The 17943-nt window shown below is 41.7% G+C and overlaps 1 protein-coding gene across 1 annotated transcript; it reads left to right on the forward strand.

The window, feature by feature from the left end:
• The first annotated feature begins 2546 nt into the window (after window positions 1–2546).
• Window positions 2547–15256, forward strand: stk36 (serine/threonine kinase 36 (fused homolog, Drosophila)). Its single transcript, XM_036523750.1, is given in 21 exon segments — window positions 2547–2650; window positions 4126–4266; window positions 4391–4468; window positions 4655–4785; window positions 5268–5517; window positions 6663–6756; window positions 7849–8015; window positions 8444–8649; window positions 8947–9070; window positions 9377–9505; window positions 9640–9819; window positions 10061–10152; window positions 10744–10807; window positions 10905–11015; window positions 11430–11504; window positions 12427–12544; window positions 12798–12881; window positions 12883–12928; window positions 13078–13267; window positions 13642–14607; window positions 15003–15256. Coding segments are annotated over 21 exon segments (3444 nt in total). The 5' UTR covers window positions 2547–2566; the 3' UTR covers window positions 15117–15256.
• The last annotated feature ends 2687 nt before the right edge of the window (window positions 15257–17943 follow it).

The following is a 17943-nucleotide window of genomic DNA, read 5'->3' on the forward strand; positions in this document are numbered from 1 at the left end:
TCCACTCTACCCTGCAGCTCAGAACCTGTGGATACAAAGTACTGTAGCGTACTGCAAAAGTAGTGTTCCTAAATCTTGTACAATCAGAACTGTAGTTGATAAATGTGAAATCATATTGTCAGTGATGTGTCAACAATAAAACATTACATGAGAACTCACATAAATCCTTAAATAAATGCTTCTGGCAGCCTAAATACAGTTTGGGACACTTGGTGTGTTGAAATTTCTGACATTTATTTTAGTCATGGCATATTTTTACCTGCAATAGGTCAACAGTGGTATATTTTAACAACCAATTACAGGTACTTAAATGCAATAAAAAGTTCCTTAATATTTTGCTCTATGTAAAAAGTGTAATAAAAAGTTCCTTTATATTATGCTCTATGTAACCCAGTGATTGTTATAAATAAACATTCATGTGTATCCACATTTCTCTTGACTGACAGACTGTTACATCCAGATCTTGCATTTCTCTTTAAACTTGTCCAAGAGTTTTATTTACTGAGAAAGCCTAAACACAGTTATTATAACCAGACATTCAACTTCAGCATTCCTATTAGGAGGTTTTGGTTGGTAACAGAAGGTCGTTGTCAACCCAACAGATGAGTCAGCTCATCCAACGCATGAAGCCTGAAAAGTCTCAGAGTGGTTATTTTTACAATGCTAGAGTCAGGGCAGTCAATTAAAAAAAAAAAAAAAAAAAGAAAGAAACAGGACCACGCAATACTCCACCTGAAGGTCTCTGCGGTCAGACGAAGAGTCTTACACGCAATGCACAGCACATTGTTTCTAGATATTGACTAGACATCCATCTTTGTGCAGATTTGTCAACTGATGAAGCCAAAAGTTTGTGATTTGTTTGCCTATCATGGACTTTCTTCAAAGGGTGTGGTCTAAAACAGAATAGCCTACCAATGGAAATGCACAGGCAAACAGAAGCGGACGTCCTGTTAGTAAACTGAACCTCTTAGACCTAGACAGAAGGATTGTAGGACTGGATATCTGCTCATAGTAGAATACTGTATCTATCAATGTAAACACTGTAGCTGAGTTAGGATAAAAACCATGTTGGTTTGGTTTAGACAGAGGTATAATATTTATGACCAGTTATTATCTCTTTCTTTTCTAACATCTCATTTACCTGAGAAAATGTCAGATTAGATTAGATCATTTCACACCATCAGATCCTTGTCCTGCACGCCCATTTCTTTCTTCTTACCACTCAAGTGGTGAACGTCCAATGTACGTAATTCACATGCTGTCACAGTCTAACCCAGAACGACTTACAAATAAGTACCAAATACTATATATGTAAGGAATTTACGAGAACAATATCAAACAAACAGAGCAGAAAAGTAGGGGAGCATCCATATTACTCAGCCACCAGTTTAATCACATGCTTTCATTTTGACACTTCCACAGCAAATGGTGGCGTTAAAACAACGGATTTCAAAAACACAAGACTTAACTTCACGTTTTTCACAGTGATAGGATACATTTCCATCCAAGGTAATGGTTTTGTTGTTGAATAACATGTTATTTCTCTACTGTTTTTCTTTGTTAAATGTATGATAGAGTAGGCTACTACACATTCTTTTACACACAGACCACAACTGCTACTAAATTACTGTTTCCTCCGTAAAACTTGTGATTAACGGTTTTTGCTCCAGCGTAAATGTTACTAGGACACAAATTCGGTTGCTATGCTAAGGTCCCACACGCTTTTAGTCATCCATTGAATTGCCTGAGCAAATGTTTTCAATTAAAATTAATATATATGCATCTCATCTTTTATTTTACTAGTAACTACATCTGTTCAAATATACTCTTATTTTATTACTGTTAGTCATGAAAACGAATTGTGTTTCTAACTTTGTGTTGCCTTTCTTGAGAGGCCTTCAACTTTGTGCCATTGAGTCGCTAGGCGGTTTTCGATCATCTTAACAGAAAGTCAGCGAGCGTGTAAGGGTAGCTTGCTGATAAGTCAACTAACTACTACCTAATGATCTATGTGTAAGATGCGACGATAGATAAAGTGTGCTTAACATGACTACATTGGTAGTTAAATATATGGGTATATAGGTAGTCTGTGAAATGACAAGCTATAGTTCGCTAACCGCTGGAATATAGTTAGCTAACTTGGCGTTGCTAGCTAGCTGGAGAAGTCTTCATTACCAGTTCAGTCTATTTTTGGTTAAATTAGGTAGCGAGCTGCGACTGTTTATTTTGCTCAGTGTTCCATACAATGTTCGCTCGCCAACTAGTTTAATTTGGCATAGCTAGACAGCACCCTGGCCAGCTGTCCTCATTTTGCGCTTTTACTGTAACGTATCATAGACTATAGAAACAGTAGCTGTAACATAGCTCTGAACTACCAGAGGTTAGCTAGAGTAGCTAGCTAACATTACTTGTTTGGAAAAGTTTCTCCTGGTACCTGTTTCTCCACTTGTTTTAATTTTTTACATGTGACAAGTTTGCAAACCAAAAAAAAAAAACAAAACAAAGGAAATTTTTAAATCAATAAAATTGCTAGGTGGTACGCTGAAGAAAAATCGTTGCTTCTATAATGGACACATACCATGTGCTGGAGATGATAGGGGAAGGCTCATTTGGGCGTGTCTACAAAGGACGCAAGAAATTCAGTGGACAGGTAAAACCAATGTCCAGATGGAGTGTGTCATTGCTAGTCATGACCGACTAGCAATGACATCCGTGTCAACTTCATTATTTAATATAGTATATAAAATATAAAGTGTGCAGGTTGCTCTGGATGAGAATACTGCCCAGGCGAAATATGTGTATATTTTCTTCAATAATATTTACGACTTTATAACTTACAATAAATTAATAGTATTCTAAAATACTTAATCATATATTTAGAGCTTGTATGTATTTGTATATTTTGTTACAGTTTTCATCTTTCACTGTTCACGGTGTATGTCTGTACAGTCCCATGGATAGCCAACTCAGTACTCGCAATGATCACAGTTTGTAACATGTAGTTTACATGGGCAGGTGATATGTGATTTTCTTCAAAATTGAAAATATGTGAAGCTAACGATGCTACCTGCCGGTTGAGTTTCCTTTGGTGTCATCTGTGCAATCATGCATCTTTAAATCCGTGTGATTTTTGTGCATGATTCACATATTAAATACCACAAAGGTGTTCTTCTGAGTGACAGCAATTCTTTCTGAAAATAAATAATTTTCAATCCCTTTCCTTAAACAAAGAATAACCAAATATTTAGCTTGGTTTTAATTTGTTTGCCACCAGTTAATTGCTTCGTGATGGTGAACTTTCAGCAGTAAGTGTAGTGGAAAAACACAAAAATGCAAAATTGTTCAAATATTTTTGACCCATAAAAGCATTATTGGTTGCTGAATGAAGATCAGTTTTGGAGCATTGCTCCTTTTGTGTGTCATGAGACCAGGAGATGTGCTAAAAGTGGGAAAATGTATGTCTTGGATACTTTCTTGCTTTAACAATGAATTTTCTTCCAGAAAACATGAAGGTCACATTTATTCACACCTTTAGGATAATCTTTTAAATATAATCCATCTAAAAAATAATGTACAATGACATGCAGGTTTCTGGAACTTCAGTGGAAGCTTCTGGAACAATATGGAGGCCTATGAAGATTTCTTGTTTACCAGGGGTATACAAGGAGTTAACATACAAAAGAGATCCATTATTGGCATGCATTAGCGTGGTTAAGGTCAGACAGCTCCTTGAAGTCTGCAGACAAGTGCAGGCAAAATAGAGCGGTTCTGATGTGTAGTCTCCCTTTATGTGGTCACACAAAACACTGTCAAAACCTCCCGTGAGGCAGACCTGAGCCATGGATTAATTAGCCCCTTCACTGAGTATCATTGCCAAATTCACACCCTTGTGTTCCAGTGACCGGTAATAGTTGCTCCTTTGTGTAAGCATAGCTGAAGTAACAACAAATCTTCACACAATGAGAGAATGTGGTATATGTAATTACCTGAAATGTTGTTTTTATAATTCTTATCTTTTCTTTTAAAGTTGAAAAAATTCAGCCATGTATTTGAAATGGTCAGTTTGCTGTTGAGTGGATGTTATTTCAGTGATGTTATATAACGATTGGTTTGTTGTTATCTGAGGTTGTGGCCCTCAAGTTCATTCCCAAGGTGGGCCGGTCAGAAAAGGAGTTACGAAGCCTGAAGAGGGAGATTGACATCATGAGAGGGCTCAAACACCCTAACATTGTGTTGCTGCTTGACAGCTTTGAGACTGAGAGGGAGGTAAGGGTCAACAGGTTTGGCTGCACTTTACAACTAAAAGTACTAAAAAGTACTTGCAAAAACACTTAATGCTACATACTGGAAATACTAAGTCAAACTTCTGATGATTCTGCATTTGTCACAGGTTGTTGTTGTGACAGAGTATGCAGAAGGAGAGCTGTTTCAAATTCTAGAGGATGATGGAAACTTACCTGAGAGCCAGGTGCGTTGCAGATTTCACCTCTGCTTCTTTTATAACTCGTTTGGAATCCCAATGTCATCCCATGCTCCATGTATAACGCTTCTCTTAACCTGGCAATTACAGGTTCACTATTTGACAAAAAGTCATTTACTCTGAATTATTGAGCGGAGCAGGATGCTTTCTCAGGGCCCTCTTTGTTTCACGCAGGTTCGTGAGATTGCCTGCCAGCTGGTTTCGGCCCTGTACTATTTGCATTCTCATCGAATACTCCATCGTGACATGAAGCCGCAAAACATTCTTTTGGGGAAAGGTGGAGTCGTCAAGCTGTGTGATTTCGGGTATGTCTCAAGAACAGACAGTGTCATCACTCAGGAACTCGCATGCTTCCGGAGTCGATGTACGGGGTTCATTTCATGTCAGATGCTTTCAAGAGGCACTCACTGTTATCTGCGACTGTGGCTGTGAAATGTAAACAGGATTCCCACAGTTGTTAAAATTCCTTTTTAGTCAAAATCATTAAATTTGATTAAACATCTCATTGCCTTTAAAAGTAATTTACTTCTATTGCTTCCAATATTTACACTACCATTCAGTTACACTATCTTTCTTGACAAGTCATTAAGATTATATAATGTACATTAAATTTAACAATACTTTTGTGCTGTTACTGCTAATTGCTGGTTACCTGTTTGGCTTGTAATGTGTTGCAGAAAGTACTTGTTGCACGTAAAACCATATTTGAAGAATCTATGTAGATAAAAAGTTGTTGATAAGGAAACAAGGACCTGTTTGAGTGGGTTCTGTTACTCTGCTCCTGCAGTTTTGCCCGTGCCATGAGCGTTTCGACTCTAGTCCTGACCTCCATCAAGGGCACCCCTCTCTACATGTCCCCAGAGTTGGTGGAGGAGAAGCCCTACGACCACACGGCCGACTTGTGGTCCCTTGGCTGCATCCTGTACGAGCTCCACACTGGAGCACCGCCTTTCTACACCAACTCCATCTTCCAGCTGGTTCAGCTGATCGTCAGAGATCCAGTCAAGTGGCCTGAAAGCATGAGCCCGAGTTGCACAGTACGGTGCATTACTCACTCTTGTCTTCATGCACCTCTCTAAAGAAGTGACCAATTAATGCAGACTGGGAAGAGGGTGCTGTTTATTATTTATGGTGTCTCTTCCAATAGTATTTTTCCTAAATGGATTAAACATTGTTTTTAATGACAGACATACTTCTGGTGCAACAGATATCGATGATAGTGTTTCCTCTTCTCAGAAAAGAAAAAAAGAGTGTGTTTTTATGTGATGCCACTGCCCCCTCCCTGAGGAGGTCAATCATTAATAAGAAGTAATGCGGTATTAAGACATAGACGTACCTTAAGTTAGCTGAAGCATCTGTTATTGTTATTATATATATAAAACACCATTTGGGGCATATGTTATGAGATGCCATCAGCTTTGTTTTCTCTCTTGCTGCAGTGGGAATACTTGTGCCATCTAACCTGACGCCTCCACATCCAAACAGTCTACAGATGTAGTAATACAAGAAACAAAAGACTCAAAAGAATAGATTTGGCAATTTATTTTACATCAACCAAAATCAGCTGTAAGAGTGGGAGCCATTTTACACTTTGCTGATGTGACTGCAGTGAGGCTTTAGACATGCTGTCCCGTGTATGGAAGCTGCTTTGGATTAATTCATATAACTAAAGCACATTAATTTTAGTCACATTTCACTAATTTCACCCTTCTTAGTTACAGTTTATTTTTGGCTAACAATAACAATTTTAGTCATAGTTTTGCGAACAATTTTGTGATGCTGTCTGACTGACCTGGGATCAGTTGTCATCTTTAAACAGTGTGATGAGTGTAAATTGAGTTGAGTGACAGCGTTAATGACTGTCGTCCCTTGTGCTCTGCAGGAATATAAAATCACATGCTCTTTCTGTAAGGGGTAATTACTGACCTGAGTCTTGTGGGGTGTAAGGGTGTGGTCTGTATCCCACGGTGTAGACTTTAGAACACAGCTAAGCTGTGCTGAGTTCAAAGATACACAACATGAAAATGGATGTGTTACTCAAACTCCTTTCCCCAGACTTATTATGACTGTTCTTGATGATTAGATACACACACACACACACACACATTAATATTGCCTTTTTGTTCTTATCCTTTTTATGGTGATTCTGAAATGTAGAAGTATGTGCTGTTTCCTTCGTCAGAGTTTCCTGAAGGGTTTGCTGACTAAGGACCCCCAGAAGAGGCTGTCATGGCCTGGCCTCCTAAAGCATCCATTCGTCGCTGATGGAGTTTTAGGTAGGCCTTACCCAGCTGCACTGGATAACTCTTCAATCACAGTCTGTGGAGAAGCCGGCCAGTGCTTCTCTCAAACAACTAAGAAAGAGAGTAAGATTTTTTTCTTTAAAAAGCAGATGATTCAAAAGGTGAGCTCAACTGAAAAGTGAGCTCCCTAGCAATAGCCACACACCTGTTTTAAGGATTAAAAATTAAACAATTAATCTGTTTGAAAAGAAGTTAATGAAATGACATATTCACAGGCCAAGCAGCCAGGGATGACTGTGTCAGACCAGCCATTTATTAACAAACTACACGTATCTGATTGGCCTGTGAGTAAATACAAGCGTGTGGGTGCAAAGCAGGAGGCTCACTTTAAGCATTTTTACTGTAGGTATGAACAAGGGTGATTTTAATGTTTTGTGTTTTTTTTTTTTATTAAATAAATTGATTGTATTTTGGTAAATTGTCATTTTGTTAGGGAGAAGCATCATTAAGCATCTTCACATAGTCACATGGAATCACAACCAGAAGTGTTTAGTTATTTTTGTAGAATCCATGCCATGTGTATGAAAGGATGTGGCATTTTACCTGCTTGTTTTGTCTGATGCTGTTAACTTGCTTGGCCTTGGGATTATTTGGAAGATATTCAAGAAGGTGTGCATTTGTGGAATGTGTTCTAGCTGAAGCTCTCAAGCACTCAGAAAGAAACAAAGCCACACAGAGTGAATTACAGACTTCTATTGTAATAACATTGCCTCAGGCAAACTGGAAGATTTAGCAGATGGAAATGTGTACCGACCAACTTCAGCTACAGGAATGGGAAACTCAGCTTTTGCTTTTTTGTTTGAGAGGTCGAAGAGTTCCGGCTGTAACCTTTGTGGGACAGAATATCCAGTGCACCTTCTGTCATGGATTGTACATTTTGGCTGATGTGGGCTCTTGCTTTGCTAGCCTCCTGTTGAATGCAGCTGCTCTGAGCAAGCCTGGGAAGCTTAACGGTGGACTTGTTATTGTAAACTGCCCTATGTCCTATTGCTCTGTTCTGTTCATGCTGGGTCATGCTTTGTGTGGGGCCTTTTGTTCTGGCTCCCTGCTGGTTTTGTTGAATAGTGCTGTCAGACGTCAGCTCCAACAACCCCCTGACAGTGAGTCCCAGCCCGGACCAGCAGGCTCTGAAACTGCAGCAGGCGAAGGAGAAAGCAGTGCCCCGCTGTGGCGAGGGGAAGTTACTGCGCAAAGCCAGGGAGCAGAGAGACAAGAGCAAGACGGGCAAAGAGGTACGATTTCATCAACGGCCTAATGTCATTACAGCCACTCCCCTGGATGGGGTTTTTATGGAAATCTGCCATTGTGCTCAGTTTCAAGGAATATTTTGTTGCTGTTTTGCCTCATTGCTACTACCTGGTGCTATTTTCTGTGTAGACGGAACTTGGAAGCTGGTCATTGTCCCTGCTGGACTGGCCAACTCAGAGGGGACAGCTATGGTTCCTCGGCCCACCTGTTATCACCATTAAATGACATTCACTAGAAATCATAACATGCAGCTCAAAGGAGATTTTTTTAATTGCTTAAGTTACTTAATTGGAAGAATTCATTGTATGGCAACCCAGGTTTCAATCAGGTGTCACTTGAGAAGTATCTTTAGGGCCCAAAGAACCATGGATCTCCAGCACTAGGAATGGTTACTGTCATTGCTTTTTCATAGGATTCTGCACCTGTGGGAAGTGCTCCTGTGGGAAGTGGAACTAGAGACCGTTCCAACAAGGCGCTTTTGAGGACAGCAATGGATGGAAGGACCCCTTCAAAGGATGGCACGGTACCCACAGGTTTGACAGATGAGGATTCAGTAAAACCTTCCGTCAATCTGCCAGTCGTAGACCAACCCCAAGCTGATGACGAGCTGGAGGACAGGTACTGGCAACACAAAAGTGTTTGAGGTTTTTCTTGCATTAAAAAAACACTTGTAATAATGATTAATGGGCAGGGCTTAATACAACTAACACTGAAATGTACAGCTACTAGACAGTGCATGTCTGGCATATCTGTAGTTGAAGTGGCCTAAGTTAGACTTGTTTTGACAGTGTATACAAGCTTCAGCTGTACCGTATATAAAATGCACCTCCATTCATGTAAAATGTTGCATATGGTAGGTAAGTGCATACACAAATGAGATGTGTGCTGGTGTTTGGCCCACTCTGTGCTGCTCAGGAGAGGTCCAATCAGCAGAGACTACGCGCAGGAGTTTCCATCTGTGGAGGTCGGGCCCAGACAAGTGCTGAAGCAGCGGTCGAGGGGCCAAGGCAGTCTGCTGTGTGTGAGGCTGGAGAACGAGGTCAGGCCTCCTAAATCTGTTTGTGTGTGTCTGTTAGGGCACCTTACCATGATTTCTGACAGTGGCTGTGTGGGTGGGGTTTACGGCACATGTCTCAAATCTAGACAATTTAAAATCCAAGCTTGATGCCATTCATTCAAGTCAAATTGAAACTAAATAACCTGCAATGTACGGTACCTGTTCTTTTGTGTGTGTGTCTGCATGTTTGCATGCACATGCCTGCCAGAGGGACAGCTTATAAGATGCCAGGGTTCTGCTGAACAGCACAGTTCTGCCATCACGACTTTTATATCCAATCATCCGCAGGATGTTGACAGCGATGAGGAGTGGCAGAATTTGGTCAAAGCAACGGACCCAGAGAGTCAGACCTCAGTGAGTTTGGATGAGTCGCTCGTATCCCGAGTGAAGGAGAGATTGCAGGCGTCCAAATCCCAGGTACAAGTATTTTTGGCCAGTTGGTCTGGAAATCTTACCGTATTCCTTGTGTATGTGTGTCAGCTGTGCCAGGGATAGATGGGTCTGGAGTCAAAGCATCCAATGTGCTGCCACTCAAGACTCTTTCCTCACAGCTATTGGATGGAATGTTGGAGGGGGCGTGCCGTATCCGCCAGCCCCTGAAGGTCCTGAGTAACCTGCTGACCCTGATTACAACTCCAGAGGACTCCCGGCAGGTAGCTCAGGAAATGGGCCTCCCTTACTTCCTGTTTGACCTGATCGAAGAAGTCTTGGGGAATTCAGTCGTGAAGCAGGTAAAAACTCAGCTTGTCCCTTTCTGTCTCACAGTTCACAACAACTGTTTTTTCCCCCCAGACCTCAGATGGCCTTAGCTTCTCTGATACTGTACACCTCACAAGTATAACAGGTGCCGCCAAGCATCAAAGCCCACATGGCCAAACCTTAGAGTGCTGGCAATGGGTGGCTTTTGATTGGGCCAGAAGTATTGATTGTTGTCTTAGTCACAGTTTTGTACTGTTTTGCTCCTCACCATAGCAGCCCTGGTGTGTGTCAGTGCTGGGAGACTGCTTGATCACACTGCTGGTGTTCTGGGAGAGGGACTTTGACTGGGAAAACACAGGGAAAAGGTACAGTACTAGATTACATTACATTATTGTCATTTAGTAGTTGCTCTTATCCAGAGCGACTTACATAAGTTACACTTTTTGTTTCTTATCCATTTAAACAGCTGGATATTTAATGAGGCAATTGTGGGTTAAGTACCTTACCCAAGGGTACAGCAACAGTGCCCCAACTGGGAATTGAACCAGCAACCTTCCAATAACATGCCCTGCGCCATATCATATCATATCATACCATATGCTACACTGCCACTAGTATTAGAATTTACAGCATCATAGTTTGTCAGACAACATGTGGTATAGCATCTACCTCACTTAAATCCAGTAAAACAGTTAATACATTTTTCAAAAACAGTAAATGTGCTGCACAGTCAGAATCTGTAAGATGCAAGATTTTATGCATTTGCAAGCTGCTGTAGATAAGGGGTGACTGCTGTGTGTATAGAATAGGGGTGACTATTAAATAGAGTTTGCAGCTGTGTGGCTGTGGTTGATACCGCAAGCGTACTGTGCCAGTGAGAGATTGGAGATTTAAGGGCAAATGAAAAATCCATTTGTATTGTAAAGTAAGTCCCCTCCTGTTCTTTTCCACCGCAGATTGGAGGAGCGCATTGAGCCCTTCGTGACGATTCTCTTCCACCCTGACATGGCCTCTGTTGCGGTGAGTGTTCCGGCATGCAGTCGGGTGATGAGAGGGTCAGTGACCCCGCTGCGTCCGGTGAGGAACCTGCCTGAACTGGTGTGTCTGCGTCTCACAGGCTCTTTCGGCAGCCGTGCTGGCTCTGTTCACTCACCGCGGCGTGGCTGTGGATCTCAGCGCCGAGAAGCTCGTGGCTGTGGTGGAGGGAACCTTGCGCGGCCCACTGGAGGTACACGTGACATGACCGAGGATAAACGTCACAGCTACCACCTTGTGAATCACTGATCTGCGTCACTCTAGTTTTGATAGCTAATTGGTTTTGAGGCCGAGTGGATTTTTTTGACCTCATATTTCACAGTGCTGGTTTGCATAGACTTGCTGTAAGTGTGTCCATGCTCAGTTCCTTCGGTGTGGACGCCATCTGTAATCTTCAGAGCACCCACTTGCATAGCTGATAGAAATCACATTCTTCCCTCCTGTCAGTCTTCGGTTGTTACCTAGGACTGGAACTATAAATGAAGCCACATAATGAACTATTCGGTCAGATCCTTAGTGTCAGTCATGGTATTAAATGGGGAGGCAGGAATTTAAAGGCTGACTGCTGTGAAATTTTACTGGAATGTAAATCTGTCGGCTCTTTCAGAGCTGTGTCCCCCCACCGCGAGGCTGGGGACCCGCTGACGGTCTCCTGGTGCTGCTCCTCCAGACACTCTCTGAGGCAAGTGCCAAGAACTCCCCAAAAAGCCACAGCGGTAATTGGCGGTAATTACCAGTGGTAACAGTCATTTGTTAGCTTCAAGAAATGAATTCAAGGAAGAGTTAAGTACTTTTTTTACTACCTTACTAGCATGTTGCTGCTAGTTTTGTGCATCATTGGTGTGTAATAAAATGACCTCTTGCAATGCATCATAGTGCATTGTGTAGTATGGTATAGTTGCTGTGTTCTGAATCCCAGCCACTCAGTGCAGAACCAAAAAAAAAATTTATGTAGCTGTAGAATGTCAGAGATGTAATTTAGTAAATTATGAAGAAATTATGTTTCTGAGAGGGATGCATCAATATGGTTTTGATCTTACTGAATGATACCAAGGGGTAAAGTTCCTAAAAGGTCTATTATGATTAACAATATTGTAACCATAGCATATTACATAAGTCTTGGTGTTTATGAATCAATTTTATGTCAAACTATTGGCAGTATGTAATCTATCAACAATATTGTATAGAGTTTGTGATTTAATACCTTTATTGTGAAGTATACAATATAACATTTTGAAATAAATGCTTCAATATAGTCAGATACTTACAGACATTAAAAGGGGATGGAATTATAAATATTTAAGAATGTAAAGAATAAATAAATACATAAGTAGTTCTCTCTTACCATCATCTTGAGAGTGTACCATTTAGCTCAGTATGACTGTTTGCATATCTGCTTCATATGTGCCAGGATTGATGCAGTGTCCATGGATTTATGACCTACATGTACGAAGCTTATGTAGTGAGGCTTTGTCAGTGTCATAAATTGACCACTGGAGGGAGCCTGTCTAGAAATGAGTCGAATCAAAGTGACGAGGGTCTGCAATCTGCACGATCATGTTTTAACATTAATGGATTTCTCATACTAATTGCTCCCTCTGCAGCGTGAAAACTGTCCGATCTCAGAGTTTCTGGATTCCAGCCTCTGGCGCCTCTTGTGGGTCAGAGTTAGCAATACACTGGAGGAGATGTCACCCAACAGGAAGTTATTATCCCTCACTGGTATGGCATTAAACACACATTTGTATTCACAAAGCATGAAGTAGTTACTAATGTGCTATAATGACATTGAACATATTTGAAAAACAATTATGCAAGTTAGCTGTCAGCTCAAATCTTTTGAAAAAGTATTTGGGGGTTGAACAAATAAATTCCCCCCAAGCACCTTTTTGTTTTTGCTGTCTTAAAATGTAAGATATGATTAATTGAGTTTTTCAGTGTCTTTAATCATGTCTTGTTTTTTCCCCTCCCGTAGGTCTGCAAGTCTTCCTTTCTCTTGCTCTGTTTGTCTTCATCAGGGACCCATACAGTTGTGTCCCTTTGTTTGCCAGTGATGATACAAATTCCCTGCCCACTCTCTGCTGTCTCCTCACAGCTGATTGGTCAGTGAGTTCTATTCATTTCATAGCACCTTAAAAAAAGCATCTACAGAGTGTGTCAGTAGGGAATAAAAGTGGTATATGGCCACAGAAGGTATTAATTTGGTATGGACCAGTGATGTTAAAGATGTCCTTGTGATCTCTATTTTCCCTCAGTGCCTCAGAGAAGGAAGTGTCCACAGAGCACAGGCCCGCCCACCCATGGAGTGACCCCAACCCAAACAGCCTATCGGTGATGAGCTGTCACCTGCTGTGCTTCCCATTTGCCCTTGAAGTGCCTGATGTCACAATGGAGAAAATCCTCCAATCGTATCATAGCTGTGACATTATCTCACGCCTGCTGCAGGTCAGCATCGTCATTATATTACTATTCTGTTTTGTATTATTAAAATACTCTTCCTAAGGGACACAGATGCTAGGAAATAGAATTATGCAATCTTATGGAATTGCACTGAGTGTTGTCCCAAATTGTTCATTTCTTTAAAGTTCTTAAGGTCCATTTTCCAGTTACATAGCAGTGTGAATGCAGCAGTTACTGCGGCTAAAGGAAGTGTGTGGTGAGAGTACCAAAAAAGGGACACTTGTGAAATTAGTTTAGGCATAGGCCTTCCGAGTTCTATTGTGCTGCTATGTTTCTGTGCTGTTTGTGGATGTCTCTAAGTTTCGCGCACGTCTCTGACTACATTTTGTGGATGTTTGTGTGTGTCTCTTCCTCATCAGCTGGCCCTCTCTCTCCCACTCCATCTCCTGGAGGTCCCCCTCTCTTTGCTGTGCCACCTCCTCCTCTGTGACCCGAGTCACTCCGTCCCTCTCTTCATGTCCTCCGCCGAGACCTGTGGCTTCTTCCTGCCCCCTGCCAAGACGGGAGGGGACGACGGTGACAAATCCCAGAGCGCCGATGACGGACGGCGTGGCGAGACGGGCAAGCCTGCGGGCCGGTCGGTGAGCTCCCTCCTGGCTGCCTTCCTCCAGAGCGAGGCCCAGTCCAGCTGTGCCGTGGAGCTCCTCTCGCTGGTCTCCCAGGCGGCCCGCTGTTTGCTCCTCCCCCCTTTCTCCCTTCTGTACGTGGACCCCTCCGTCCTGAGGCTGGCCCTCGCCCACCCAGACGCCAGCATCAGAGCCGCCACCTGCAGCCTGCTGGGTAACCTTACCCCGCTGGCGCCTCAGGCCCGCCGCGACCCGCCCCTCTTGCCGCTCTTCCGGGACCTGATCAGCCGGCTCCAGGATCAGTCTCTGCCCGTGCGGAGGGCAGCCTGCCGCGCTGTGGGCAACTGGCTGGGGCTGATCGGACAGGCGGACTCCTGCGAGAGCTCCGACCTCGCCAAAGAAGCTGACGGTCCTTTTGCCGTCAACGCGAAGGCAAACCCAGGAACAACAACCGTCCAGGAGAATCCAGCTTTGCCCTCGATGCGTGCTGACCCAGAGTTTGGCGGATGGGTGGAGTCGGCTCGGGGGGCGGCTCCAGCACTGCTGCCCCTCCTCAGGGATCCCGATCCGCTGATTCGCCGGCACTGCTGCGCCGCCCTGGGCAACGTGGCCGCCGTGAATGGGGGAGGAGCCGCCCTGCTGCAGTGCGACGCCCCCGGCCAGCTCCTCCAGGTCGCATGTGCAGACTCCCAGGATGCCGTGCAGCAGGCGGCAGTTGCCAGCCTCTGCCTCTTCGGCCAGCAGGATGCGCTGCGGCATGTAAGCATTCGAATGGCGCTCCTTGTCGTAGTAGAAATCTCTGTTGTCCTACTTTTACTTTTTACGTTTACAGAGACATCTTGGTTGTTCCCCAGAACAGAAGCCTTGCATGTTTTAAATACTTTATTGAAATTGACACATAGTCTGTTAAACCGGAGGCAAAACTGTTTCTGTGCTCCTCAGCAAAGCTTGTTTAACCTGGCATATGCTGCATTCTGGTAAAATAAAAAGTAAAAAAAGATTGCTTTTACCCTGAGAACATTGTTTTCAAGACAAATGTAATGTTTTCAATGACTACACAATTTCTGTGGCTTTTTGACCTATTAAACTGTAAGCCGCTCTGTGTTCTGTAATGTCAGGTCTAATTGCTTTCTCCTCCCCCTCTTTGTGTGCAGGCTCTGGTGTGTTTGGACGCTGATGAGAAACTACGTTGTGTTTCGCAGCATGCAGCCTCACCGCGTCAATACAGCAAGCTCGTTAGCAAACTCCGCCCCCCAGTGAGCCCTTAGAATGCGCAAGCTCCACCACCAGCAGTCTGCCGGCCCAAGCGTTCAAATGGCCGATTGCAGCCTCGTTTCATTTCGGTGGCTGTGGAAGCACGGATAGGGACAGTTACGGCCCCAGATCAGAATCTCCCTGAAGGAGGATTTCCCTTCACATTTGGGTTTTTGTTTATATTTTTGTGTTTTGTGCTCACACGTTAATGTCAGGTATTGCCAAACTCAGTGGGTCAGTGAGCAATGCAAAAAAAAAAATGCAATAATATCTTAAAACTCAAAATTAAGGACAATCACTTTGTGGTGGGATTGAATCTGGGCCTGATGTTTATTTATTATTTTTATATAAACAAGTGGGAGAGATGTTATTGTTGTATTTATATTGTAATATTTTCAGACTGAAGCTTAGTGTTCTTGAGAATAAATCTGTTTTTTTTCTCAATTGGGATCTTTTTGCTCAGCATTTTTATTCATTTTGGAAAATATTTTTAAACAGATACGACATGACCTTTACATTTTAAACTAATCATTTAATCGTAACAAAGCCGATACCCCGAACTCGGCGAAAGCTGCCGCGTTTTGTCCGAGGGACTGGCTTAGGCTTTGGTTGGCGGTCTTTTAGTTCATTTTTAGAAAATTCTAATTGAGTGTAAAGGGTAGTAGTATTCTGTGGTACGAGAACACAATGTGTACAATTTCATTGTCTATTTTGAAAAATAAATTTTATCTGAACTTATACAGAATGTCCGTTGTGCAAACTGCAGTTTAATTTTGTTAGTGTATTAAACAAATTATTATTTGCTTTAATATTAAAAATATTACAAAATGAATCCATTCTGTTGTGCGTAGATGTAGTTAACGCCATTCAGAATAAAAATCGCCATCTATACAAGAATGCCAAACAACCGTAAGTACAGTCAAAATGTCGTGTCAGGTGAACTAGCATCGAAATATGTCTGTAGTGGAATTTAGACGGACGTTTTAAACCCTTCTGTCTTACTTGAAATACGTGTTTCTTTAAGTTAACGACGCAGAAATACCATGAGTTGTATTTCAAGCGTTCATATCGTCATACTGGCGTTTACAGGCTTACTCGTTTTTTTTTACTTTTTCATTTATTTCACAGTTTCGCGTTCAGTGCTGGACTTTTCTGTCATTCTCTAATTGTTGAAATTATCTGATATTTTTGCCTTGCATTGCACACTTTTCGTTAAATGTATTTCGGAATGGTTCAATAAAGTAGCAAACGAAAAGATGCGTCTAAACCATCCTCCTCCTGAAAGTAATACAGGGTAAATGTAATACAGGGTAAAATTCATTTAAAATTTTAAAATAAAACTGTCTGTCAGTTTCTTGGATCCACCTGAATTAATTTCTAATTTCTTAACTCCGCGAGTTAAGTCAGGTGTGTGCCGCATCGATGCTTTCATCTAGTCAGCGAAAATGATTGTTTCAGAAAGGCAGAACTTGCACCAGATAAAATCACGTATGTTATTTCAGTTACGGTGTATGATAACAGAATTTGGCTTGCATTGCAATATATTATTGTCACTTAGCAGACGCTCTTATCCCGAGCGACTTACACAGTGCATCAAACGAAGTTGCACAAACAGGAGACCACTAACCACATACAAACAAACGTCAGTGCCAAACATGTGCGTGCTTTTGTGTTTAAAATGTAACTATAACGTAAATGTATTCTTTATGACTATTACACAATGAAAGACAATGAAATGGTTAATTTAGGGCTCCAGTTTTGTGTTCCCCAGTTTTCAACTTTTGACAAGATCAAAAATGAGAGAATCTAAAAATTTCAGCCTACTAGAGGTTTAAAATTATTGCCAAAACGTATGTAGTCATAGCCCTGTAGATGTATATTCAAAAATAGATGAAAACGTTTACTATGTATGGGACCACAATAAGATTAGAGAAATAATGCAAGTACTATATACCAAAATGCCCATTTGTCATGCAGGCTGAAAGTAAACTGTGCTTCTTGACTTTTACTTTCTGTCAGCTAAAATAAAAAGAAATTCTTAAAAACGGAGTCACTATATAAAAAATCATACACCGGGGGAGCGAACTGAAACAGTGCCATGACCGCCGAAAGAAATCGGAAGAATCAACAGGTGTCCAAAAAATCGATTTTAAAATGATTACTTATATTTATTTTAAATTAACAACTTCGGAAGCGTGTAACATTCGACGTGAAATATGGCCAGCTAAACTGTACACTTTTATACACTTTCAAAATGTAACTGCCTAAAATAAATTCGAAACGACCATTCCAGTAATTAATTTCATAGAGCCGCGTTATTTGCCGGTATTGCTGTAGAGTTTGGGGAAAGGGAATGATAGATAAGTAACTTAACAGTCATGAATAATACTATGCCTCAGTTATCTCCCGTCTAAAGAAGGTTTGAAAAGACAAAACTTACGTGCCAAAAGCTGAGGTTCTTGCCAAAACAGTTAAAATGTTTTAAAATATGACTGCATATTTTAAAAATAACTGAGAATTTGCTTGCTACATACATTATTTGCTATATTTCGGTTGTTTGGATATAAAGTGTATTCAAAAAACTTTTTTTAAAATCGGTTCTTATGAGCATCGAAAATATCTGCTCGTCTACCAGCTGCTTTTCAAACGTCAGTGAATGCGAGCCGGGAAAAGTGCGCGCGTTTCTGTCTGTGGCCGATGCAGCGAAAATACACGTCATTTTAAATAGATACTAAATTGATTACTCACAGAAATTCATACACAAAGTGGGAAACTGTTTTTGTTATCCACTGGCTGATGAAATACAAGAGGGACTGTTCTCTCCTCTGTGGATGGGTTTTT

This window comes from Megalops cyprinoides, chromosome 3, assembly GCF_013368585.1.
Source record: "Megalops cyprinoides isolate fMegCyp1 chromosome 3, fMegCyp1.pri, whole genome shotgun sequence".
Taxonomy (NCBI): Eukaryota; Metazoa; Chordata; class Actinopteri; order Elopiformes; family Megalopidae; genus Megalops; species Megalops cyprinoides.